At 40.9% G+C, this 26,681-nt stretch overlaps 1 protein-coding gene across 4 annotated transcripts in view; it reads left to right on the top strand.

Moving 5' to 3' along the window:
* The first annotated feature begins 3,237 nt into the window (after positions 1-3,237).
* LOC140734533 (sodium- and chloride-dependent neutral and basic amino acid transporter B(0+)-like) overlaps positions 3,238-26,681 on the top strand; it is a 36,318-nt gene continuing 12,874 nt past the window's right edge. Inside the window, exons 1-9 of one of the 4 annotated variants that reach the window (XM_073058632.1) lie at positions 3,238-3,418; positions 4,689-4,842; positions 7,832-7,963; positions 10,764-10,931; positions 16,171-16,309; positions 18,054-18,186; positions 18,809-18,949; positions 21,136-21,364; positions 25,015-25,140. In XM_073058632.1, the coding sequence (XP_072914733.1) occupies positions 3,359-3,418; positions 4,689-4,842; positions 7,832-7,963; positions 10,764-10,931; positions 16,171-16,309; positions 18,054-18,186; positions 18,809-18,949; positions 21,136-21,364; positions 25,015-25,140 (1,282 nt within the window). In that variant the 5' untranslated portion in view covers positions 3,238-3,358. The remainder of the gene's footprint in view (positions 3,419-4,688; positions 4,843-7,831; positions 7,964-10,763; positions 10,932-16,170; positions 16,310-18,053; positions 18,187-18,808; positions 18,950-21,135; positions 21,365-25,014; positions 25,141-26,681) is intronic. The other 3 variants (XM_073058629.1, XM_073058631.1, XM_073058630.1) reach the window with 3 other exon arrangements.

Raw genomic sequence — 26,681 nt, 5'->3', positions numbered from 1 at the left:
TGCACACTCTCCATCTGTGCCTGGGTTGAGTGTTGAGCTAGCAACTTGACCTTCTGGAAAAAAAACCTGGAGAGGGATGGGCTCCACCAGGTTTCAGATGCCCAAGCAAACGATAAGCAATCACCAAAAAGATTGGTGCAAAATTGGTAGGTTCATTGTCCATTCAGAAAGTTAATGGAGGGGAAGAAGCTGTGCCTGAATTGTTGAGTGTGTACCTGAATTGTGCTCCTGTACATCCTCCTTGCTGGTAACAATGAGAAGAGGGCATGTTTTGGGTGATGGGAGCCCTTAATGATGGATGCCACTTATTGAAGCATTGCTATTTAAAAGTATCCTCATGCTGGGGTGGCTGATGCCCATGATGGAGCCAGCTGAGCTTGCAACTTTCTGCAGCTTTTACCGACCCTGTGCAGTGTCACCTCTGTACTAGATGGTGATACAACCAGAGACAATGCTCTCCACAGTACATCTGTAGAAATTTCTGTGAGACTTTGATAACACACAAAGCTTCCTCAAACTCCCAAGACTCTTGCAGATTTCTACAGATATGCAATGGAGAGCATTTTAACTGGTGCAAATAATGCACTGCCCTCATACAATGTTTTAACTGATGGCATCTTCCAAATCTTAATTTTCATTGCAAGATTCAAGATGATTGTTGATTCCTTCAAGTTCTCTGTAGCTCTTAACTTGTTAAAGTAGTGAAATCATTTCATTTTCACCCCTAGCCACTTTTTGCATTACCAAACACAAATACATAAAGCTGCAGTGAGCAAAATAGTTTTGAATGATCTTGCTGTTTATTTCTCAGCTGCTCTCTGTGACAAAATCAGAAACCTGTGGCTAAGAACATTTTAAATACCTCTATCAAGACTCCTGCAATTTCTGCACTAACCTCCAGCAAGTTTCACTCCCTAGGGATTTATCTACCCTAAGATGGATGACAGCAAACACCTCCTCTTCTGTAATCTGGGTATGGACCATGATCTCACTACTGCTTTGCCTCAGTTCCATACACACTGTATCCATGTCCTGGTTCATTCAAGATCTCCCCCATCTCCTTCAGCTCCATACATTAATGACCACACTGATCTTCAAGAGGGCCAAATCGTCTTTTGCTATCCTTTTGTACTTAATATATCTATAAAATCCTGTGGAATTCTTTAGCAACTTGTCTATCAGAGCAACATCGTGTTCTATTTTAGACCTCCTGATTTTTCTTTTAAGTAGTCTCTTGCATTTCTTACACTCCTGACACACCTTATTTGATCTTAACTACCTATATCTGATATGCAGCTCCTTCTTCTTATCATCCCCCGAAAACCAATGTTACCTTGCCTTTTGTTCTGATAGGAACATACAAATTCTGTACTCCCAATATTTCATTTTTGAAGGCCTCCCACCTAATAAGCATCCTGGCAGTTAACAACCTGTTCCAATCCACAGATCTCTTTTGATACCATCAAAGTTGTCCTTTCTCTAATTTAGAATGTCAGTCAACAACCAGTCCTATCTCCTCCATAATTATCTTGAAACTAATGGAATTATGATCAGTAGATCCAAAGTGTCCCCATACACATACTTCTGTCCTCTGCCCTGTCTCATTCTGTAATAGGAAATCCTGTATCACACTCTCTCTAGTTGAGACCTCTACATATTAATCAGGAAAATCTTCTGAGCGCATTTGACAAACTCTATCCCATCAGGTGAGGCACCACTTCACCTGCGAGTCAACTGGGGTGATATACTGTATCCGGTGCTCCCGATGTGACCATCTATACATTGGGAAGACCCGCCGCAGACTGGGAGACCATTTCACCGAACACCGGCGCTCAGTCCTCCAGCAGTGGCGGGATCTCCCTGTGGCCACACACTTCAATTCCACAGACCACTCCCACTCCGACATGTCTGTCCATGGCCTCCTCTACCGTCAAGATGAGGCCACACACAGGTCGATGGAGCAATACCTTATCTCCCGCCTAGGTAGCCTCCTTCCTGCCGGCATGAACATCCAACTCACTGACCTCCGTTGATACCCCTGCCCCCACCCTTACCCCCATCCCTATCTATTATTTTAGTCTGGTTCTCTTTCTCTCTCTTTTTCCCCCCTCACTATAATCTCTCCCCCCCAGCCCCACCTTTCTTTCTCTTTTATTTCCCATAATTCTCCACCTTCCCCCAGCCCATTTCCCTCCAGCCTGTCACTTCCAGCTCTCTACTTCATCCCTCCCCCACTTCTTATCCCCCCTCGACCATCCCATGTTACTTCACTCCTGATGAAGGGTTTCGGCCCGAAACGTCGTTATTACCTCCTCCCATAGATGCTGTCTGGCTTGCTGAGTTCTGCCAGCATTTTGTGTTTTTTATCTATCCCATCCAATCCTTTTACAGTATGCAAGCCTCAAACAAAATGTAGATAGTTAAAAATCACCTACCATCACAACCTTATTTTTTTTTAAGCTGTTTGAAATCTCACTACAAATTTGCTCCTCTAAATTCCACTCACTATTGGGAAGACTGTCATATACCTGTATTAATGTGAGCATCCCATTTTTATTCCTCAGTTCCAACCATATTGTCTCAGTGGATGAGCACTGTAGTATGTCCTCTCTGGGCACTGCCATGGTATTTTCCCTGATGAGTAATGCCACCCATCCTCCTTTAGTACCCCACCGCTATAATGTCTAAAGCAATGAAACTTCATAACATTGAGCTGCCCCTTCCACAAAAATATCTGACCAATGGCTACAATATCATAATTTCATGTCATTATCCATGCTCTAGGTTCATCTGCTTTACCTCCAATATTCCTTCCATTGAAATATAAACAGCTCATAACATTAAGCTCACCAGGCTCTGTCATTTGGTTTCTGTCTTTGCATGTAGGCTTCCTCTGCAGCCACTCCACTTGCTACCCCAGCTTATAAAATACTGTAGAACAAGGTTAAACCTTATGCAGAGAGAATTGTGGAGGAGCAGAAATAGAACCAAAGGATTTACCAACTTTTTTTTTCACAAAAAACATATACGGAATAATGCTGACTCATTTTTGATCAGGTATATTCTCCAAGCTCTTCATTGGAGCTGGAAGAGATGTAATTGTAGAGTAGCTGTACTTTGCTACTGAAGGTTCTAAAACCAAAATAAGTATCCAAAATAAAATAATGTTTAATCCATAAGTTAATGAACCACAGAAATGAATTTCTAACCCCTGCTTCTAACTGTGGAAGAGTCATCACCTAAGATGAATTTTCATCAGTTGAATGCGGCAGTAACTCCACAGAACTTCAGAGGAAGAGTCCTCCTGCAATTACGTTCAACCCTGAATAAGTGGAAGGATCATTCATCATTGTGATAAATGGACAAGAAAGATTGGCGCTGTCTGAATGATCATCAGATATACACTCCAGAGAATATGGTGAATATTTCCTTGATATGCGAAGAGGCTGGTTATTTGAAGATTGAAGATTTGAAGGTTCTTTGTGGGGTTCAGAGAGTTTGTGGATTGCCAATTGATCTTGTAAATCAACAGTGGTGAAGTGGGAGGGTTATGGGTAGAAACTGTTCTCTTTGGTAAATGGATTGTTATTGTTAGATGAACTGAGATTCAGAGAAAAGCTTTATTTGCATGCCATGCAGACAGATCATTTCATTTATAAGTACATCCAGGTACAGTTGGTCCTCCTGATCCGCAGATTCCATATGCACAGATTCAACCAACCGCAGATTGGGAAAACCCGGAAGTTCTCTCTCCAGCACTTGTTGTTTGAGCATGTACAGACTATTTTTTCTTGTCATTATTCCCTATACAATACAGTATAACAACTATTTACATAGCATTTACATTGTATTAGGTATTATAAGTAATCTAGAGATGACTTAAAAGTACAGGCAGTCCCCGGGTTATGAATGAGTTCCATTCCTGAGTCCATCTTTAAGTCGGATTTGAAGTAGGAACAGGTACATCCGGTATTATTTAGCGTCAGTTAGTCAAATGTTTTTCTTAGTATATAGTACATATTTTACCTTTCTATGCATATAAAACACTTAAGAAACATACATATTTCAATAATTAAACCACTGCGTTGCTTAGTAATAATTGTAGCTTTCATCGGGGCAGGGCCTTTCACATGCTCCATTAAAATTGTTCCAATCATTGACCGACAGTAGCCTAACACTTTCCAATGACCGATGGCATTTCACCTCTTTCTGATCGCTTTATTACTTCCACCTTACTTTCAATCGTGATTGTGATTATTTTCATGAACAGAAACTCTGCAGATTCAGAGCTGCTCTGCCAGGTCCTAATGTCCACCGCACTGAGACAGGTTAAATAAAGTCCGGGGTTCTGTTGGGTCCTAAAGATACATGTTAAATAAGGGACTTGAGCATCCACAAATTTTTGGTATCCACGGCGGGTCCCGGAACCAATCCCCCATGGATAAGGTACAATATATAGACTATACAGACTATAGTACTATATAGTCTATATATATATATATATGTACTATGTAGACTATAGCACAAAAGAACAAAACAAGATGCAGAATGTCGTGTTAGAATTACATCGAGAGTTTTGATGGACAAATAAATTGCATTGAGGAAGTAGACTGAGAGATTTGTTTATATCATATGCTTGTATTTGTGTAGGACAAAGTCAACTTTGTCAGCCATTTCATCTCTCCTAGGCAGTCACCGATGGACACGTGGGTAAAAGAGATGAGAACGTGGAACGAGGCAACTGGTCTTCAAAGACAGACTACCTGCTCTCAGTGATTGGCTCAGCTGTGGGTCTGGGCAATGTTTGGAGATTCCCCTACCTGGCTTACAAGAATGGAGGAGGTACTGTAGAAAACCCACCATATACAGAAGACAAATACAGACATAAGGGGAATAATTAATTGATTTATAAATTATACTAAATTTATTTATTTATTTTATTTTTGCGTGTCATACCAGACAGTCGGCCATTCTTGTCTGCTGCGTGGTGTCAGGATTGGTCTCCTTTCGGATTAACCGGGTCACGGTATGAACGTTCCTGACTTATAACCATATAACCATATAACAATTACAGCATGGAAACAGGCCATCTCGGCCCTTCTAGTCCGTGACGAACGCTTATTCCCACCTAGTCCCACCTACCTGCACTCAGCCCATAACCCTCCATTCCTTTCCTGTCCATATACCTATCCAATTTTACTTTAAATGACAATACCAAACCTGCCACTACCACTTCTACTGGAAGCTCGTTCCACACAGCTACCATTCTCTGAGTAAAGAAGTTCCCCCTTGTGTTACCCCTAAACTTTTGCCTCTTAACTCTCAACTCATGTCCTCTTGTTTGAATCTCCCCTACTCTCAATGGAAAAAGCCTATCCACGTCAACTCTATCTATCCCCCTCATAATTTTAAATACCTCTATCAAGTCCCCCCTCAACTTTCTACGCTCCAAAGAATAAAGACCTAACTTGTTCAACCTTTCTTTGTAACTTAGGTACTGAAACCCAGGTAACATTCTAGTAAATTTCCTCTGTACTCGCTCTATTTTGTTGACACAACTTTCCTAAAATTCGGTGACCAGAACTGTACAGAATACTCCAAATTTAGCCTCACCAATGCCTTGTACAATTTTAACATTACATCCCAACTCCTATACTCAATGCTCTGATTTATAAAGGCCAGCGTACCAAAAGCTTTCTTCACCACCCTATCCACATGAGATTCCACCTTCAGGGAACTGTGCACCATTATTTCTAGATCACTCTGTTCTACTGCATTCCACAATGCCCTACTATTTACCATGTATATCCTATTTTGATTAGTCCTACCAAAATGTAGCACCTCACGCTTATCTGCATTAAACTCCATCTACCATCTTTCAGCCTACTCTTCTAACTGACCTAAATCTCTCTGCAAGCTTTAAAAACCTACTTCATTATCCACTACACCACCTATCTTAGTATCATCTGCATACTTACTAATCCAATTTATCACCCCATCATCCAGATCATTAATGTGTATGATAAACAACATTGGACCTAGTACAGATCCCTGAGGCACACCACTAGTCACTAGCCTCCAAACTGACAAACAGTTATCCACCACTACTCTCTGACATCTCCTATCCAGCCAATGTTGAATCCATTTTACTACTTCAATATTAATACCTAACAATTGAACCTTCCTAACTAACCTTCCATGTGGACTTGACCCTTGTTTTTTTACGAGGCCGAGTGGCTAGCTCGACGCACAAACCAGCACGAATGGAAAGCATGCTCGGGGGTGGCCTGACTTGGATCCGAACTCAGGAGCCTTCACTCCAGAGTCTGGCGCTGATGCTATTGCAAAAGCATGTTAATTATATGTGGTAATAATGTGGTTTTACATGTCAATTATAAAATGCAAGTACTTGAGTCTCATGTCTTTAAACTGTAGATCTTTTCCTAGCATATGACAGTGATTTATAGTCAGAGTTTGATATTTCATTTAGATGCTATTTTAAAATGAAAATTGCAAAGTCTAGATAGGTGGAAATAACTTTATAGTCGCAGCATGGGTCATGGGCTTTCCATGAGTTGAGGAATTCATGTCATCAATAAACACATCACAGCCATCTGTGAACCTACATTGGATGTGGGAGTATTGAAGAAGAAGCTGAATTTCATAGGGTTGAGTTCATGGCAATGAGGTAATCCTACAGCAATATTCTTGAGCCAAGGACTGAGTTTGAATTTCATAGCCATTCAAATGCAGTCCTTGCTCTGGATGTGATCCCTGTAGGTGGAAAATCCTGCCCCCTTCCTGTTGAGTGATCTGAACAAGGTTTGTTGATGCTAACTTAATGTTGAGGACAGTCAATACCACCTTGTCGCTGGATTTCAGCTCTTTTGTCCTTAGAGCCCAAGCTGAGCATCAATACCAAACTTATTGATGAGCAAAGAACATTGTTTCATTTCAGATTATATCTCCCATGGCATTATCAGTGAAGCAGTAATTCATGGGATTGGAATTGCCCTAAATTTTGTTGACAAGGTGGATTTGAGCAACTCTCAATGTAACCATTGTACCTGTTCTTTAACAGTTTGTCTCAGCTACCTCTGGAGATCTCAATTTTAACACTGGATCTAGGGTATTGCTGAGACTTAAGGCTTCTCTGCATTCAGATTACACTTGAAGGAACTCTAATATCTGACGATTGGCTTCTGTGACAGTTTAGCAGTTTCCTGTGGAGGAATCAGGCTAGGTAAAATAATCTTGATCTGATCATTTATTCAATGCTTCAGAATATTTTTCAGTTTTTATTTTTCAAATTGAAGCTTGGTATAGGTCTGCTGAGGCTCCTCTGGTGTCTGATTTATAAGTTATACTCATTCATGGTGGTTTAAATCAGAAACCTTTTACACCCTATAAACCTTGACTAATAGAAATGGTTGAAAAAATGTTTTATGGAAATAACTTATTGAGATATAAGGATCTGGCTGTTTCCATCTAATTAGGAAATGAATTTTCCCAGGTGGGAATTTCTCCATTAACTTAATTCAATTACTCAACACTCAAATTTTGAGCACTATTAGTGACAAGTTAACCCAGAAACATTTTGTATAACCATGAAACAGCCAATCAAATCTCAGAAAATGAAGATAAATTGATTTTCTTTCTTAGGATTGATGCCCTCAGTGACGGATAAGTATAGCTGGTGAACCTGTCAGGAAAGAAAACATTTCTAAGGGGTTATTTTAACTGGGTTCCCCTGATGGGAACAAGAAGTTCAGGTCAAATGTTTTCCTTGGTCATTTCCTTTCTCAAACAAAGACTTTGTTCTTTTTTTCAGGTGCATTTCTAATTCCCTACGCACTCATTCTGGCACTTGCTGGGATGCCAATGTTTTTCTTTGAATCATCCATTGCTCAGTTTGCCAGCCTTGGACCTGTAGCTGTGTGGAAAGCTGTGCCAGTGCTGCAAGGTTTTTGTTTATTCAGTAACAGTAATTTTGATGTCAATGTAAATGGTCAATAGCAATCCGGTTTTCTTTCTCTTGAGTCCAGTTGACATTTATTGTAGACTATTACAAAGACAGATACAGACAGTACGGACATTCATTGTTCTAAAATTAGTCAGATGTTAAGTGCAACATTAGGTAATCTTCCTACTTCTTATTCAATTTGTAGCATTTTTGTTTTTCTTCAGGTGGTGTTGTTTAAAGGTGCGTGGAAAGTGAATTGTTTACTTTATTATTCTGTTTTTTACATCATTTCCTTTGATCCCATTTGAAAGATGGCCAACAGCATGGCCCTCCCACAGAACTGTGATGAACAGATAACCTGCATTGCATATTCTAATCCTCTAGATTGGGATAGGACTCATTGCTAAAGGGAAGAATGCCAATACAGTGGTTTAAATCTGAAGCTTCAGCTGGGGTTTAGTCAGACTGCTGGAGGAGAACAAAGGGCCTAGATATACTGTATATTGGGAAATGAACAATGTAAGTGACCCTCAAACAGATGTTTATATTTGAATTGGGAATTTCAGATATTGCACACTGTTACGTATTCGGGCAACAATAATATAGATGAGTTAGGCAAGGGGTTTTATAACGATTAACACGTTTATTAAACACTGATAACAAACCCCCTTCAAATGTAAACAAACCCAAACAATGGTCCGAGCTCAGCTGCTGGCAGCTGGTCAGACAGTTCTTAATAGCGTTGCAGTCCCAAACAGTCTTTAAAGCAGTATTGAAAAGAACTCAGTTCTCTAAAGCGAATTGCCGAATGAAAACAGTTCAAAGAACGATATGCCGACAGTTCAAAAGCTCACGGTACTTTTAAAAGGAGAGACTTTTTAAAGCGATGTAAATTCTCTTCCACGTCGATGTCCTTCGATTCCCAGCGTCGAACTCCCACGTCGAATTTTATTAAATATAACAACTTAAAGTGACTGACCTTCCTTCCAAAATATTCTCAATCTCCCGCTTTTCCCAGCGGAGACTATCGTGAGAATAGTAAACGAAATCCTTCCGAATGAGGATCAAACAGGGTCGAAGTCAATCCATCGAAAATCGATTTTTCTTGATCTCCAAACTTCACTCTCCATTAGCAAAGAAACCGTTGGCTCTGACCTTTTAAACTTTAGGCATTATATAAAACTTCATTTTTAACTAAACTGCGTCATCACATTAAATCACACAGTGATATGAAGTCATCTTGGCAAATCCAGCCACGAACTGCCCCACCTGACAGGGTGGGTCTTCCTTTTATACCCTGTAGAAAAAACCTGTCACATGACCTCTACTGGCGGGAAAATGACATCACTCCACCATTACCTCATGTCCAGTATAACTTCAACCCCAGTCACGTGACAAGGGTACCACTGTCACGTGTCACGGGTACGTAACAACACAAAAACTGCTTGGCAGGTCCAGGGTTGTGGACAAACTGAGAATTTCCTCCAAAATCTCTGAAAGTGGATCACTAGCATTGCCTTGAGAGAGATTTGTCTTCAAGTATCAGTGGTTACTTGTCTTTGGGTGGGGAAAGGCAATGAGGGGATGGGTAATTGGATTCCGAAGGATTGAAGGGTGTAAAAGGAAAGCTTGATCTTACTTAATAAAGAACAGCCCTTTCCATGGGCTCTCTACTGCTGAACTTCCCAGCACCAGCCCAAGTGGGGAAAGACCTTCGGCTTCTGTTTAAAGGCCTGAAGAATGAAGAAGCTGGGAAGTGATAGGTGGTAAAGGTAAAGGGCTGGAGAAGAAGGAACCTAAAGGAAGAGGAGAAAGGAAAGGGGGCGGGGTCACTGTGGGAGGTGGTAAGCAGCTGAGGGGAAGAGAAACGGTAAGAAGGGCACCAGAGTGTGGAATGGAGGATGAGGGAAGAGGGAGGGCAAAAGAAAACGGCAGAAGTTGCGGAGGATGATGTGTTGGATGTGGAAGCTCATGAGGTGGTAAGTGAGGACAAGAGTAACTCTATCACTGTTAAGGCAGCGGGAAGGTGTGGTCAGTGCAGATGTCCAGGAAATTGAAGAGATACAGAGTAGCATCAATGCTGGAGGAAGAGCAACACCATTCATTGAAGAACGAGGACATCTCTAATGTCCTGGCCAGGAAAGCCTTATCCTGGGAACAGATGCGGTGGAGGTGAAGGAACTGAGAAAGGGGCTTTTACAGCAAACAGGGTGGGAGGAGGTAAAGTCAAGATAACCATGGGAATTGGTAACTTTATAAAATATATCAGAAGATTATTTATCCATGACCTCCAATTTGGTGAAGGGTCTCAACCTGAGCTGCTAGCATTGCTTCTCCCACACAGATGGTGCTTGATCTGCTGAGTTCTCCAGCAGTTTGTTTTTTATTTTCGCTCTTGCCTGGTTTGCTTACACATAGCCCCTAGCATCTATGAAAATTTCCATGGGTTTTCCTGCAAACAGCTCAGCCCATTCATTTTGTTCAGCCTTATCTTTTCCCTTCAAAGTTCTTCCTCAAATTTAGAGCTTTTGTGCAAATCCTGCATATTACTCAAAATTAACATCAACTATAACAATGTACATATATCGCACATAGAGTATCAAAGACTCAAAGACACTGACCTTAAGTGTTTCCAAGCAGTGTGATTTTGTGCAGTTAGAGGGCATCTGAGGCATTCGTACTGAGCACAGCTCGATTAAAATGGGGCTCTTGTTAAAACAAACTGTGAAACTGGCTGAACTTGTAAGATTTCTTTCAGATCGTGTCTAAAGAAAATACCTGTTTTTTGCTCTGTCTGAAGGTGTGGGAATTGCTATGGTCCTTCTGCTCACATTAGTACACATTACCTACAATTGCATCATTGCCTACAGCCTGTTCTACCTGTTTGCCTCCTTCCAATCCCCTCTGCCATGGGCAGACTGCTTCAGCTGGTGGGGAGCAGATGAAGCCTGCAGCAGGACACCCAGAGGTACTGTGTTAACATCTGCTGTTCCGTATGGAGAAAATATTCATCTTTCACTCTGTCTGTCTGAATAATTGAGAAAATGAAGGCTGAAACATTCTGACACTGGTTCAATGTCTGACCTTGTTTTGCTGACTGAGTGTGTGGGTGATGGCCGATACTCAGTGGTGCTTAAAGAATTATCACAAATGTGATCATAATCTAAGAATTTAATTTACAATATTGCCTTCAGAATGCATGGTGTTTTCCATCAAATGACAAATTGTGACTTCATTCTTCTTTTACCGCAGCTGATAAGACCATTAGTTCTCAGTGTCAGGAGGGTTTTATAGACACTGCCCAGCCTGGGTTTGGAGGTTTCCACCAATTTCCCTGGAGTTTCCCACTTGGAGAACAGTCAAGGGGACAGTGCTCCCTCTAATCTCACTCTAGTATTAGAAGAGACAATTTGCAGTTTATGATTTGCCTCTGTACATCAGCAGTTGGCACCTGCTTCTGAACATTTCCATCTTCATGTAATGAAGTTTCTGACAAATTACTAAATGTGTGCTGTGATACAGTAAGAGAAAAGGAGTCAGGCATCATCCACAGCTCCTGAAAAATAAAAAGACCTCATATGCTGAAAGTTTGCAATAAAAATACAGAATGAAAAAGGATCTAATACTTTCCTGGCATATATGACAAATAAACTCTTCTTGGGCTTCCAGCCAGGAACAGGTATCAATTATAACCGATGTTTCAATGACAAACTCTCACATCTTCTTCAGGGCTGATTACTGGGCATGTCAGGTCTGGTGCTATTTATACCCCTATAGTCTGTTCCTCCTGATTGGTTAGTCCTTGTCCAATCAGGTTTCCACTCACCCACCATGTGTACAATCGAATTCCAGTTCTTAGAACGAGGCTTTCGTCTATGTTAAAATTCTTTTTCTCTAGCTTTATTTCAATGGCTTCCTTCACCAGGCAGTTCCAAAACCATTGGTACGATACAGTGGATTTGTGCTGTTGAGGTCAATCCTACATCCATCGCAAATGCAGTGTTCTGCCACCACCCATTTCTCCGGGTAACCCAAACAGATACACTTCCTATGCTCCTTGTTATTGGTTTCCACTAATCATCCGCGCTCACAGGGAATCCTGTAAATGCCAGCCAACTTGAGTTCCAGGTCATCTTTGACCAACAGAAGCTGTGACTTGAGCTTCCTTACAGGTTTGTGGATGGTATTCCTTCCAATCAAAGGCAATCCTTTCAAAAGCCATGGAAATATAGGGAAAAAAAGACAGTAGCAACAGGTTTCTCCTCATTGTTAGGTTTCCTGGTTTTTCCGTCAGCCCTTTTAAGGGCTCGATTGATATCCTTCACCTTCTAGCCATTCTGTGGGAGCAGAATGTCCAAGGTTACACATTATATCGGAGGGATGGGAAGGTAGGCAGAGGGGGGTGGTGTGGCTCTACTGGTAAAGAATGGCATCAAATCAGTAGAAAGATGTGACATGGGATCGGAAGATGTTGAATCCTTGTGGGTTGAGTTAAGAAACTGCAAGGATAAAAGGATGTTGATGACAGTTATATACAGACCTCCCAACAGTGGCTGGGAGGAGGACCACAGGTTACAACAGGAGACAGAAAAGGTGTGTCAAAAGGGCAAACTTATGTAAGTCATGGGAGATTTTAACATGCAGGTCAATTGGTAACATCATGTTGGTAGTGGATCTCAAGAGAGTGGGTTTGTTGCATGCCTAAGAGATAGCTTTTTAGAGCAGTTTGTCATTGAGCCTACTAGGGGATCAGCTATACTGGATTGGGTGTTATGTAATGAACTGGAGGCGATTAGGGAGCTTGAGGTAAAGGAACCCTTAGGAACCAGTGATCACGATATGATTGTGTTCACCTTGAAATTTGATAGTAAAATCTGGTGTAACAGCATTTCAGTGGAGTAAGGGAAATTACAGTGGTATGAGAGAGGAGTTGGCCAAAGTAAATTGGAACAAGTTGCTGATGGGGATGTCAGCAGAGCAGCAATGGTGTGCATTTCTGGGAAAAAAATGAGGAAGGTACAGGACATGTGTATTCCAAAGATGAAGAAATACTCAAATAGTAAAATAGTAAAACCATGGCTGACAAGGGAAGTCAAAGCTATTGTAAAAGCTAAAGAAAGGGCAAAAATTAGTGGGAAGATAGAGGATTAGGAAGTTTTTAAAAACCTACAGAGAGCAACTAAAAAAATCATTAAATATGAAAGCAAGCTAGCAAATAATATCAAAGTGGACAGCAAAAGTTTTTTTCAAGTATGTTAAAAATAAAAGAGAAATGAGAGCTGATATAGGACCACTAGAAAATGAGGCAGGAGAAACAGTAATGGGACAAGGAGATGGCTGATGAACTAAATGAGTATTTTGCATCAGTTTTCACTGTGGAAGACACTAGCAGTGTGCCTGATGGTGTAGTGTATGAAGGAAGAAAAGTAGGCACAGTTACTGTCACAAAGGAGAAGATGCTCAAAAAGCTGAAAGACCTAAAACTATATAAGTCACCTGGTCCAGATGAACTGCACCCTAGGGGTCTGAAAGAGGTAGCATTAGAGATTGTGGTGGCATTAGAAATAATCTTTCAAAAATCATTGGACTCTGGCATGGTGCCAGAGGACTGGAAAACTGCAAATGTTACTCCACTCTTTAAGAAAGGAGGAAGGCAGCAGAAAAGAAATTATAGACCAGTTAGCCTGACCTCAGTGGTTGGGAAGATGTTAGAGTCAATTGTTAAGGATGAGGTGATGGAGTACTTGGTGACACAGGACAAGACAGTACAAAGCCAGCATGGTTTCCTTCAGGGAAAATCCTGCCTGATGAACCTGTTGGAATTCTTTGAGGAGATTACAAGTAAGATAGATAAAGGGGATGTAGTAGATGTTGTATATTTGGACTTTCAGAAGGCCTTTGACAAGGTGCCATACGTGAGGTTGCTTACCAAGTTAAGGGCCCATGGTATTGCAGGAAAGTTACTAACATGGTTATAGTATTGGCTGATCGGTAGGAGACAGTGAGTGGGAATAAAAGGATCCTTTTCTGGTTGGCTGCCAGTGACTAGTGGTGTTCTGCAGGGTCAGTGTTGGGACCACTTCTTTTTATGCTGTATATAAATAATTTATATGATGGAATAGATGGCCTTGTTACCAAGTTTGCAGATGATATGAAAATTGGTGGAGGGGCAGGTAGTGTTGAGGAAACAGGTAGGATGCAGAAGAACTTAGATTAGGAGAATGGGCAATAAAGTGACAAATGAAATATAATGTTGGAAAATGCCTGGAGATGCACTTTAGTTGTAGAAATAGATGCGCACACTATTTTCTAAACGGGGAGGAAATCCAGGAATCTAAGATGCAGAGGTCCTTGTGCAGAATACCCTGAAGTTTAACTTGCAGGTTGAGTCGGTGGTGAGGAAGGGAAATGCCGTGTTAGCATTCATTTCAAAAGGTCAAGAATACAAGAGCAAGGATGTGATGCTGAGGCTTTTTCAGGCACTGCTGAGGTCTCACCTTGAATATTGTGAACAGTTTTTGGCCCCTCATCTTAGAAAAGATGTGCTAGCATTGGAGAGTGTCCAGAGGAGGTTCACAAGGATGATTCCAAAAATGAAAGGGTTATCATACGAGTAATGTTTGATGACTCTGGGTCTATACTCTGTAATTCAGAAGGATGAGGGGTGAACCTTTGGAATGTTGAAAGGCCTAGACAGAGTAGATGTGGAAAGAATGTTTCCCATGGTGGGAGAGTCTAGAACAAGAGGGCACGGCCTCAGGATAGAGGGCCACCTTTTCAAAACAGAGATGTGAAGAAATTTCTTTAGCCAGAGCAGGGTGAATTTGTGGAATTTGTTGCCACATGCAGCTGTGGAGGCCAGGTCATTAGATGTATTTAAGGCAAAGATTGATAGGTTCTTGATTGGACATGGCATCAAAGTTTACAGGGAGAAGGCCAGGAAATGGGGTTCAGGAGGAGAATAAAAGGATCAGCCATGATTAAATGGCGGAGCAGCCTCGATGGGCCAGATGGCCTAATTCTGCTCCTATGTCTTATGGTCTAATCATGGGACAATTAACGATGACCAATTAACCTACCAAACAGTACACCTTTGGGCTGTGAGAGGAAACCAGAGCACCTAGACAAAGCCCATGTGGTCACAGGGAGAACGTAGAAACTCCTTATAGACTCAATGGGCCAAATAGCCTAATTCTGCTCCTATGTTTTATGGTCTTATGGTCGTATGTAATTGTCTTATTTCCTTGCGGAGACTCTCCTGGTCCAAAATAGTTTTTACATGGTTAATCAAAGTAGAAAGAGACACTCCATGTTTTAACAAAGATGAAGGTCATGCTCCAAGAAGAATTGGAATTTGATTGTAAACAAGGTGGGGAGCAGAAACCTGATTGGATGAGGACTAACCAATCAGGAGGGCCAGACTAATGGGTATAAATAGCTCTGGACTAGACATGCCCAGGCATCATCCCTGAAGAAGATGGCAGAGTTTGTCATAGAAACTTAAGGTATAATCAATACCTGTACTTGGCTGGAAGCTCGAGAAAAGTTTATTCGTCAAAAACAGAGGATGTTAGAAGCACCCCTCGGTTCAGGCAGCATCTATGGAAAATGAGTCAGATTTAAACTTTCATGTCAAAGATTTTCTTCAGAACTAGGAAGGAGAGTAAACAAGTTGCAGAAGGGAATAGATAGGACAAAGAGAAGATCTCTGATAGATGAGGCCAGGTTGGCATGGAGTTTAGCAGATGATGAGTTTATGAAGGGAGAAATTACATGAGGGAAGAAACTTAAATCTATGAAATGAAAGCAATTGGAAAAATCAAGACAAAGTAATGGAAATGCTTTGAAATGCAAAGCCTGCAGGAATGTTGAGTTGGTCCAATCACGCTAAGTAAAAAAAAACATAATGAGCCAACATTATAGATTAGAGACCTAAGGAGAAGTGACCATTTGTGATAAGACAGTAAGAATGAGTTACATGAATCTGTTGAAATCTTGGTTGCATTTAATTAGAAGCAGTGTGCCGAGATGGAAGATGAGATGCTGCTCCTCTGTATTACATTGGACCTCATCATCCCTTCTGTCTCAGACACCTGATACAAAAGACTGGATTCATTGAGACTGCTCAATGTCCCAGATCATTAAACTAGAAATGCATCTGTATTCCCCAAGAAATTTTCTTCTAAATCACAATCCACATTTTCTAGATGCGCTCTGCAACCTTACTCTGGAAAACGGATATTCTGAAATTGTTAATACAACATGGCTGTACACAAACAACAAAACTTGTTCCAGTGGATCCGAAATCCACATTCCTCACCAGGGTCCCACCGAGCAATACTGGGAGTAAGTAAATTGCTGCAGAAACCAGCACCATTTTGCTGTACTGTAAATTCTCTGGCTGTCCATTCAATTTACACCTCTTATCATCTTGTGCATCTCTATCAAGTCACCTTTCATTCTCCTTTGACCAATATTCCATGTGTGGTCTAGCCAGGGTGTTATAGAGCTGTAACATGACCTCGTGGCTCTTGAACTCGATCACCCGACCAATGAAAACCAATATACCACACGCCTTCTTAACAACCTTATCAAGTTGCACAGCAACTTTGAGGGATTAGCAGATGTGGACCCCAAGGTCCCTCTGTTCCTCTAGACTATAAGGAATCCTTTCATGAAACCTGCATTCTTTTTTCAAATTCTTCCTTCCAAAGTGAATCTTCACACCTCTCTGAACTCCATCTGCCACTTCTAAATTCAATTGCACTTATGTAGTAAAGAAAATTTGAAATGTTTTGACTTTATTTCTCCTTTAGTAAAAGATTCATCATTAGAGTTTGCAAATGTTACAATGCTCAAATGTTAATGTCAATTTAGATTTGTTCTTGTAATGAATACCGTTTTGCTCAACGTCTTGATCTGAGGAACTTACTGGAAACGAGAGTGGCTATTGTTATCACAAACAAGGAAAACTTGCAGATGCTAGAAATCCGAGCAATGTACACAAAATGCTGGAGGAACTCAGCAGGCCAGGCAGTATCTATGGGGAAAAAGTACCGTGGTTATTCTTACAGCAGTTTATGTTTGTTTAATCAGTGAGTGTTAGAAAATAGGATTACACCTACACATTGGTCCAGTGCAAGTGTTTGCCAAAGTTCATGCTGCAGCCCTTCATTAACATGACGTTCTGTGTCCAGCCAGCAGTCACCATCGTGACTTTTATCTCAGCAACCTCAGGCCCGAATTTTACCAGCTGAGAACAACTGGCATTAATTAGAATCCTGCCCACAACCGTGAAAGGGGAAGAGCTATGGGATTATGATCCAGTCTGTGGGTCACAGGAGCTTGGTGTAAGTCACAGCAGCAAGGGTTCACCTGAAATTGTGTGGCAACCACAGGAGGTAAAGTTGTGGGAAGTAAAGATCTCCACTAAAATGGGGCTGCTTCTTCATCTCTAAATCTAGTTTCACTTCATCTCCGTTAGGAATAGACATTGGGAGGGGTTTAACTCTCAGACATTCCACACAGTTTAACTGGCTCTTACAAATTCCATGGATGCATCTGATCAGGTTTGGCGATTTGTCAGTTTTCCACTCCAGTATTATCTCCCATACTATTTATTTTATTAATGCTATTTTCATTAATTCCTCATTTACTCCAGACACGTTGTCCCCACTATTTGTAGCAGTGTTTCCATATCTTCTGTGAAAACAGATGCAAAATATTTAGTTAATTTTTCTGTGTTTTAATAATTTCTCAATATAATTTCTTGTCTCTGTCAAGGAGCCAGATTACCACCTGCTATTATTTTCCTTTTTAACATCCCCTGAAGCTCCCACTATAATTTTTATGATTCTTGCTGCCCCAACTCCTATGTTCTGCTTTTCCTTTCCTCTTCACTGTCTTCATCTTCATTTGTTTAAACCTTGCTACTCTCTTTGGCTATCTTTCATGGCTTTTACACTTGATGCATTTTAAATTGAATTTTAAACAAATCTAATTGATTGAATGTTTTTATAGTTTTTTTCAAAAAATTACAATTTGTAACTTACCTTAGATGTAACATTCTCCCTTTTGTCATCTTATTCAGTAAAAATGTTTTACAACGGTCAAAGTCAATAGATGAGACAGGGGGAATAGTCTGGCATTTGGCCCTTTGCCTGATTCTGGCCTGGCTGATCGTTGGAGCTACCTTGTCCAAAGGAATCAAATCTTCTGGAAAGGTAAAATGACTGGTGGTGAATGGAGCCAAAGCTTAGTGATCAGTACAGATTTCTAGAACAATTTATGAGGTGGCCTGGAGATGTTAACACTACTTTGTGAGTTGAGAAAGTAAAATCTTAATACATGAGCTACAGGTGCCATCTGAAGATCTTCTAACTGAAAGAACAACAAGAACTTCCAAACCTTTGGAAAAAGCTTCTCACTCTAAGAGCTTCAGATATTAGAAGGCTGGTCAGGGCCGGTCAAGTGATTGAATAGATTCAGGTCAAGGTTTCATTATAAGGACATATGATTAGTCTGAATAACAAAAATAGAACAGAAACCTGTGAGCAAGTTATCATGTGTCAAATATATTTATTACATTATGATCTGCTTTCCACTTTATCAATGTCACTTAATTGTAGACAAGATACGAAAGTTAGAATAAAACACCGCCATATAAATTTAACTGATACTGCAGACTGTTGCTAAATATTCATTCCATGTGGTTAATTGTCATCTAATTATTTTTTTGCTTCATTCTCTGCTTTGATTACAATCCTTTTATTAAGCTCTTTGATTGAATTCAATGGTGTTGAACCAGCAACACCAGACAAACTAACCTCCCCTCTGCACACTCAGGTGGTTTATTTCACTGCAACATTCCCATACGTGGTTCTGACCGTACTCCTGATCCGAGGACTGACCTTGGAGGGAGCCCAGAAAGGGATTGAATTCTACATTGGAAGCCAATCAGACTTCTCAAAGCTGGCAGATGCTGAGGTAAACCTACTAGGCTAATCCACAGAACTAAAGATCTGTTTTTCAATTCAATTATTTATGTTTCATTTTACCCTTTTAGAAGTAATTGAAAACAAAATTTAAAATCCAGTTGCAACTTTAACATTTTGGTTCAAATCAAAGTAATTTGTATCTGTAAAACAAAATGCAGTTATAATAGGGACCTTTTGGTGATGTCTGTTGGATTAGTTAATTGTCTTTACTAACTGTGTTAGAAGGCAGAACGTGAGAGGAAAGAATTGCTTTGGAAGAGATAAGATAGAGTTAGATGGGATAGAGGGACGTAGGACAAGAAACAATGACATTTCTCATATGGATCACTTCATTTTGTAACATTGGAACAGAGTGGAACACTGAGTACTGGATCAACACCCACAGGTGTAGAGTTGTGAACAGGACCTCACTGTTAGTTCCATTGCTTGTTATTTTGTTCTGCAAGATACAGTCAACGTTTCGGACCGAGACCCTTCGTCCTGACAGTGTTTCTCCTTATAGATGCTGCCTGGCCTGCTGTGTTCCACCAGCATTTTGTGTGTGTCGTTTACCAGACACTCTGTTTTACATTCTGTGCACCAACATGGATGTCCTCACATTACACTCCACCAGTGTTGTTCTCATTCACTAACTCAGCTGATCCATTTCCATTTTACATTATTCTTCATATTCACAATCTCACTACATTCAGACTTGATTCCTCAGGCCAGATTGTTAATACAGAATGTGAATAGCTGAGATCCAAGCACTGATCTTCATGGTACCTCACTGTTCACACCTGTCAGCCTGATGAAGAATCTCAGTCCAAAACGTTGACGGCTTATTCATTTCCATAGACGCTGCCTGACTTGCTGAGTTCCTCCAACATTTTGTGTGTGATACTCTGGGTTCCCCGCATCTGCAGAATCGCTTGAGTTTAGTACCTCTCTTTGCTTTCTGACTAATAACCAATTCCCTATATATGTTTATGAATTAAACCAATTCCATGAGCTCTAATCTTGAAAACAATCCTCCTTTGTGGGACTTATTGAAAGCCTTCTAAAAATCTAAATGCATGATAATACCTCATATATTTCCATGGGTCGCATATTCAAATAACTCCAATAGATAAGTCAAACATTATTTTCCTTCATGAATTCATGTTAACTCTGCTCAGTCTGTTTGTTTACAAGGTATTCCATTTTACATCTTATCAAATGGATTCCAACAATTTTCCCTTTTACTGATAATAGGCTGACAAATTAGAGGTTATCTGAATTCTTCATATCAAGGGTCATAAAGTGTGTGAATTTACCATTACTAGGGGAAGGTTATTTGGAAACTGAAAGGTCTGAAGGTGGATAAGTCACCTGGACCAGATAGTGTACACTCCAGGGTTCTGAAAGAGATGGCTGAAGAGACTAGAGGCGTTAGTAATGATCTTTCAAGAATCATTAGATTCTAGAATGGCTGCGGAAGACAGAGAAAACTGCAAATGTCACTCCACTCTTCAAGAAGGAAGATAGGAGATGAAAAAAAAATTATAGGCCAGTTAGTGTGACCTATAGCAGTTGGGAAGATGTTAGAGTTGATTTTTAAGGGTGTGTGTTCAGGGTACTTGGAGGCACATGATAAAATAGGCTGTAGTCAGCATGGTTTCCTCAAGGGAAAATCTTGCCAGACAAATCTGTTGGAATTCTTTGAAGACATAACAAGCAGGATAGACAAAGGAGAATCAGTGGATGGTGTGTACTTGGGTTTTCAGAAGGTCTTTGACAAGGAGCCACACATGAGGCTGTTTAACAAGCTATGAGCCCCTGGTATTACAGGAAAGATTCCGGCATGGATAGAACAGTCGCTGCTTGGTAGGAGGTAAAGAGTGGGAATAAAGGGAGCCTTTTCTGGCTTGATGCCAGTGACTAGGGGTCTGAGTTGGGACTGATTCTTTTTATGTTATGTCGATGATTTGGATGATAATATTGATGGCTTTGATCACTCCAGACAGTTGGTCAACATGGGTTTTCAGTATGCAACCAGGTACATTATCGTGACCTGACTCTTTGCAATGGTTCACCTTCCTGAAGGATGTTCTTCTATTGGCCTATGGAACAGAGATCACATGGTTGCTGGATGCTGTGGCCTACACTGTGCTGTATTGAAAAATAAAATAAATAATTCTACCTTATGTTCTCCAGGTCTGGAAAGATGCCTCAACACAAATATTCTATTCACTAGCAGTGGGTTCTGGCAGCTTAATAACCCTCTCATCCTACAACAAGTTCCACAACAACTGTTACAGAGACACCATCACTGTCTGTGTTGTGAATTGTGCCACAAGTGTGTTTGCTGGATTTTCCATCTTCTCCGTCCTTGGACACATGGCTCACGTGCAAGACAAGCCTGTTTCAGAGATTGTTCAGTCAGGTACCTGAATTGTTGGATTTATTGTGCTCAATGTTCATGGAGCAGGAAACCTCACAGTCTAGCTCACTGGTGAGACTTATTTCAATACCTCAGTTCAGTTGAGTTCATGCTATGAGATGTTCACAGTGCCATTTGGTAGTGGAGAACCAAGGACAGGAGAGCAGCAGGACCAACAATGTCTCCTCAGAGCACCAAAAATGATTAAGAAAGAAAGTGGAACAGTAACATTGAAGTGTGTCTATTAGAGGGAGAGGTAGAACTCAAATCATCTGTTGAAGAGGACTAGAGAGTGCAGAAGAAAGAAATGATTAACAATGCAAAGTTGGAAAACAGTTTAAAATCTTATCAATAGCCTTTTTAAAATCTCTGGTTGTGGAGATGGAGGCCACGAAGGAAGAGGTGGAGGAGAAGTTACAGTTAAGGTGAAGGAGGCAGAGGTGAAGGGGAAAAGAATTCCGAAAGCATCTAATATTTTGTCAATGTCCTTGTTTTGTTTGGGATCCCTACCTCTATGCATAGATCAATGTTCATATCTTCTATGAGCCTTAACATTTCCTCCTTAATCCCTTACTAAATTTGCAGGGAAGTATTGAATTTCTTATTATTGTGAGTGCCTCGTACTTCTCAATTTTTCTTTTGATTAGTCTTATGTTTTCACTTCCTCTGTCAATTTACTACATTAATTCTGTTTCTGATCAGGGTTGTTGTACAATCTATTTTCTGCTCTGGTCATTTTCTCACCCTTTATGTTTATCCAGGGGAACCGTCTTTGATTCCCTACAACACCCTTGCTTGGAAATGTACATGCACTGGACTGAAAGGTCATCCTTTGGTCTATTTAAATCTTATGCACCAATATTTGGTTCCGTTTTACCCTGACTCAGTCCCACTCATCCTACCTCTGAGCATCTTGTATATTGGAATACTGGGTGCCTGGTCTTGCCCTTAAATTAACCATGTTTCAGTTATTGCAACTGAATCATAATCACAGGTGACACTCAACTATATTTAGTGGTTACATTAAATTATTTAAAAGCCATTTTTAAATATACTCCTCAGCTTTTTTACTTCAGTCCTGTTGCAGGGTTTTGGCCCAATGTCGACAACTTTTTTTCCACAGATGCTGCCTGGCCTGCTGAGTTTCTCCAGCATTTTACATACTGTATGTTGCTTGGATTTCCAGTAGCTGCAGATTTTCTCTTGTTTGCAAAAGCCATTTTTTTTCCTTTGCAGTCCTGCTTCATCTGCTTCTACTCAGTTCAAAGTAAAATTTATTATCAGACCACATACAACACCCAGATTCTTTTTCTGCAGGCATACTTAGCAAATCTATGTAACTGTAAACAGGATCTGCAGATTGTAAACATCAAGAACTGTAAACTGTAAACAAACTGGTGCAAGTGCAGATGACAAATAAATAGCAATAAATACCGAGCATGAAATAACAAGATAAAAGAGTCCTTAAATGAGTGTAGTTATCCCCTTTTGTTCAAGAGCCTGATGGTTGGGGGTTAGTAAATGTTATTGAACCTGATTGTGTGAGTCCTGAGGCTCCTATACCTTCTTGATGGCAGCAGTGAGAAAAGAGCATGGCCTGGGTGATGAGGATCTTTTGGATGATGGATGTTGCGTTTCTATGGCAATGTTTCATGTCGATGTGCTCAATGGTTGGTTAGGTTTTACCCATGATGTGCTGGGCTGAATCCACCACCTTTTGTAGAATTTTCCACTCAAAGGCATTGGTGTTCCAATACCAAACCATAGTGCCGTAAGTCAGCACACTTTCCACCGCACATCTGTAGAAGTTGGCCAAGGTTCCTGATGACGTGCCAAACCTCTGCAAACTCCAGAGGAAGTAGAGGCACTGTTGTGCTTTCTTCGCAATTATATTTACATGATAGGTCCAGGACAGGTCCTCTGAGATAATAACACTCAGGAATTTAAAGTTACTGATCCTTTCCACCTCTGATCCGCTGTTGACTACTGGCTCGTGGTCCTCTGGTGTCCATCTCCTACAGTCTACTATCAGTTCCTTGGTCTTATTGACAGTGACAGTGTACCTCTTCCTGTTCTGGTGATATTTACCATCCCTATTTCAACATTCTTCTTATTTCTCCTATCTACTACTTTATCTTGGAATTCATACAATTGTCAATTTAGTTTAAATATTCCCTCACCAAAGGAGTGAATCTCTCCACTAGGACATTGAGCTGAGCCCTGTTAAAGTTCAACCAACCTATTCTGAACAGGTGAGCCCTGCACAGGACAGGTAACAATACTGGGCCATTGTTCTTCCTCCTGAGTCATGTCTTCAGCCATTCACTAATCTGCTGAATCTTCTTTTCAGTAATTTTGCATACCTTCTGATTTCTATCTTTTAACTTCAACGTTAGTTTCTGCAACTCCGAATGTAGGATGTCAGCTCATTCCTTCTCTGTGTCTTTAGTTTTAGGCAGAATGAAAGTTTAATGTTTTTCCCCTTTAGAAGTCTCTATACTCTAGTGTGATGTATTTTCAAAATTCAAGGAAAGGTTAAATTCCCCAAAATATAATTACCTGTTCTGAAATTGACCACTCTCCATTGATAATGATGGAATCATGAGTTTACTGCTCCGCTGCCTAACTCTGTGGAGGGGCCCACGTCAGCATGCAGTGAGAATGGAAGAGGCCAAAATTTGTCAGAAAGTTCAGGATTTTCACGTTAATTTGAGTGGCTCAGTGCAGATTTGAGACACAGCAGAAGACTTGCTGGAACAGTTTGTCAAGATATGATTAACACTCCAATTTAAAAATAACATCTACTGGAGGGATTTGAGCTTTACAGTCTGAGGCAGCATTTACTTACCCATTCCAAGGTGTCCCTGGGAAGAGAGTGAGGCACAGTTGCGTAGGTGTGGGTAAACCTACAATGTTGTTAAGGAGAGAGTTCCAGTGTCGGTTTAGAAACAGTGAAAGATTTCCAAGTCAGGACAGTATGTGGTTTGGAGAACGATTTCTAGGGCTGGTGCCCCTTGCTTTTTCTGCCCTTACCTGTGCTGCAGCACTTCCTGAAGTGGTACTGTGTCAGTGGTGGAGTTAGTGGATGGTGTGTCTATCAAATAGACAGCTCTGCCTCGTATGTGGCTGAGCTTTCTCAGTGTTGTTGAAGCTGCATTTATCCCAGTAATTCTATTGCACTCCCGACTTGAGCATTATTGACGCTGGTTAGGCTTTGTGAAATCAGGAGGTGAGTTCCTCGCAGCAAGATTTCTCACCTCATGTAGCTGTGCTATGTACAAGGCTGCTGCAGTTCAGTCCAGTCAATGGAAACTCCCAGGATAGTGGGTAATACAGTGATGTGTTCCCTAAAGCCGCCCTGTGAACCCACCAGGGGATTGATTTTCACAGTCTCTGTGAACCCACCAGGGGATTGATTTTCACAGTCTCTGTGAACCCACCAGGGGATTGATTTTCACAGTCCCTGTGAACACACCAGCTTCCTTGGAATATTTATGTGCATCTTTAATAAAAATGAATGAATATTAAGTAGGACTATTAATAGAGCTACATTTGATTGCCGGAAATCCTGCCTGTCTGCCACCACCAATGTTACAGTTGTTGGACTCACTGTGTCTCTGTACTGCATCATTTCCACTGTGTTCTCTGTTTAGGCTTCGGTCTGGTTTTCATCGCCTACCCAGAGGCCCTTTCGCATTTACCATGGGCACCTGTATGGTCTGCTTTGTTTTTCCTCATGTTGTTTACTCTGGGAATTGACTCTCAGTTTGCAGCTATAGGTAAGTGTGGACTTGTTTTGTAATGAAGTTTCCTGAACGATTTTGATAATGACTGAACATATCTCACCATTTTGTGCCAATTCCAAGCTCACTGTTTTCCTGGAACATCCAGCCGACTGATTTAAGTGGGTGAAGGTAATTCAGGGAAGTGCCAGTGGGACTGCAGAAGGAGCCTCCGCTATGTGGTTATTCCAGTAAATGCAGGTCTCTCACGTCAGGTTATAATTCCTCTCTAGTGTTTCTATTTGCTTGCTGTTAACGTTCAGTGTCTCATGTGAAGGAAGTGCAGATCCTTCTGAATGCCAACACCATACAAGCTCTCAGTGTTTAAAAAAATCTCTACACTTTAACTTACTACCTAAGTGAGTGTCCTCACATATCCCTACATTGCATTCAATCATTTGTGATCTGGACCATTTACTTACAGTGTATATACCTGTGGTAAACTATGTATACCTGTCTGGACACGCCCCTCTGCTGACTGCTCCTGTGGCTCCTCCCACAGACCCCTGTATAAAGGCGATTGGGGCACTGCTCCTCCCTCAGTCTTCAAGATGTCGTGGTCCCTTTTGCTGTTAATAAAAGCCTATCGTTCACTTCCAGTCTCCGAGAGTTCTTGATGGTGCATCAATACCCTTGAAGCCTATCTGCATTCTCCTATCAGCTCACTCTGCCACCACCATCATATCATAAGCACACTTCCTTAACTTCATTGTTTTAGCTTGTGAACAGTTGGGGTCCCAGTCCCAGAAATGATTTCTGTGGCATCCCATAGTCAGCCCACCACTCATATGGTGAAACATTTCTTCCTACTGTCTGTCTTCTGCTCATTAGCTGATCCTCAGCCCACAGTAGGGCATCATCCCCAATCCCTTGGCTCTAACTTTGTTTGATAACATCGTGTTTGGCAATGTATTAAAGCCCTTCCAAAAAGCAAGTACATCACATCCACTCTTCTATTAGTTGCAACTGCAAAGTTTTCTGACAGATTCATCAAGTGTAATTTCCCTTACATGTAGACTCTGTCCAATATTTTCCAAGTATCTTGTCATCTTTTCCTTAATAATAGATTCTGATATACCCTTCACTCCTGATGTTAGACTTACTGATGTGTAGATTCAAGCTTCCTCCTTGCAGGTTTCCATTTACTACCTTGCTGTGCTTGAGAGCCATTTTAGAAATGCCCACAATTGTATTTGCCCAGAGATTCATTTTCCTGAAGGCATTTACAGGAAAATAAAGAGAAGCATTAAAATTTATGAAAACACTGCATAAACAAAGCCTGACAGAAAACCAATGTGCAAAAGAAGACAAATTGCACAAATAAAAACATCAAATTGAAAATATAATTTGTAAAATGAGTCTCCAGTTTGTGGGATCAGTTCAGGGTTGGGATAAGTGAAGTTATCCATGTCACCCAGGAGCCTAACACAAAGTACACTGCAGATGCTGGGGTCAAATCAACACGTACAAACAAGCTGGATGAACTCAGTAGGTCGGGCAGCATCCGTTGAAATAAGCAGCCAACATTTTGGGCTGTG

The sequence above is a fragment of the Hemitrygon akajei genome, chromosome 10, assembly GCF_048418815.1.
Source record: "Hemitrygon akajei chromosome 10, sHemAka1.3, whole genome shotgun sequence".
In the NCBI taxonomy this organism is placed as follows: domain Eukaryota; kingdom Metazoa; phylum Chordata; class Chondrichthyes; order Myliobatiformes; family Dasyatidae; genus Hemitrygon; species Hemitrygon akajei.
The sequence above is the reverse complement of the archived record's forward strand: the minus strand, read 5'-3'. Positions and strand labels throughout refer to the sequence as shown.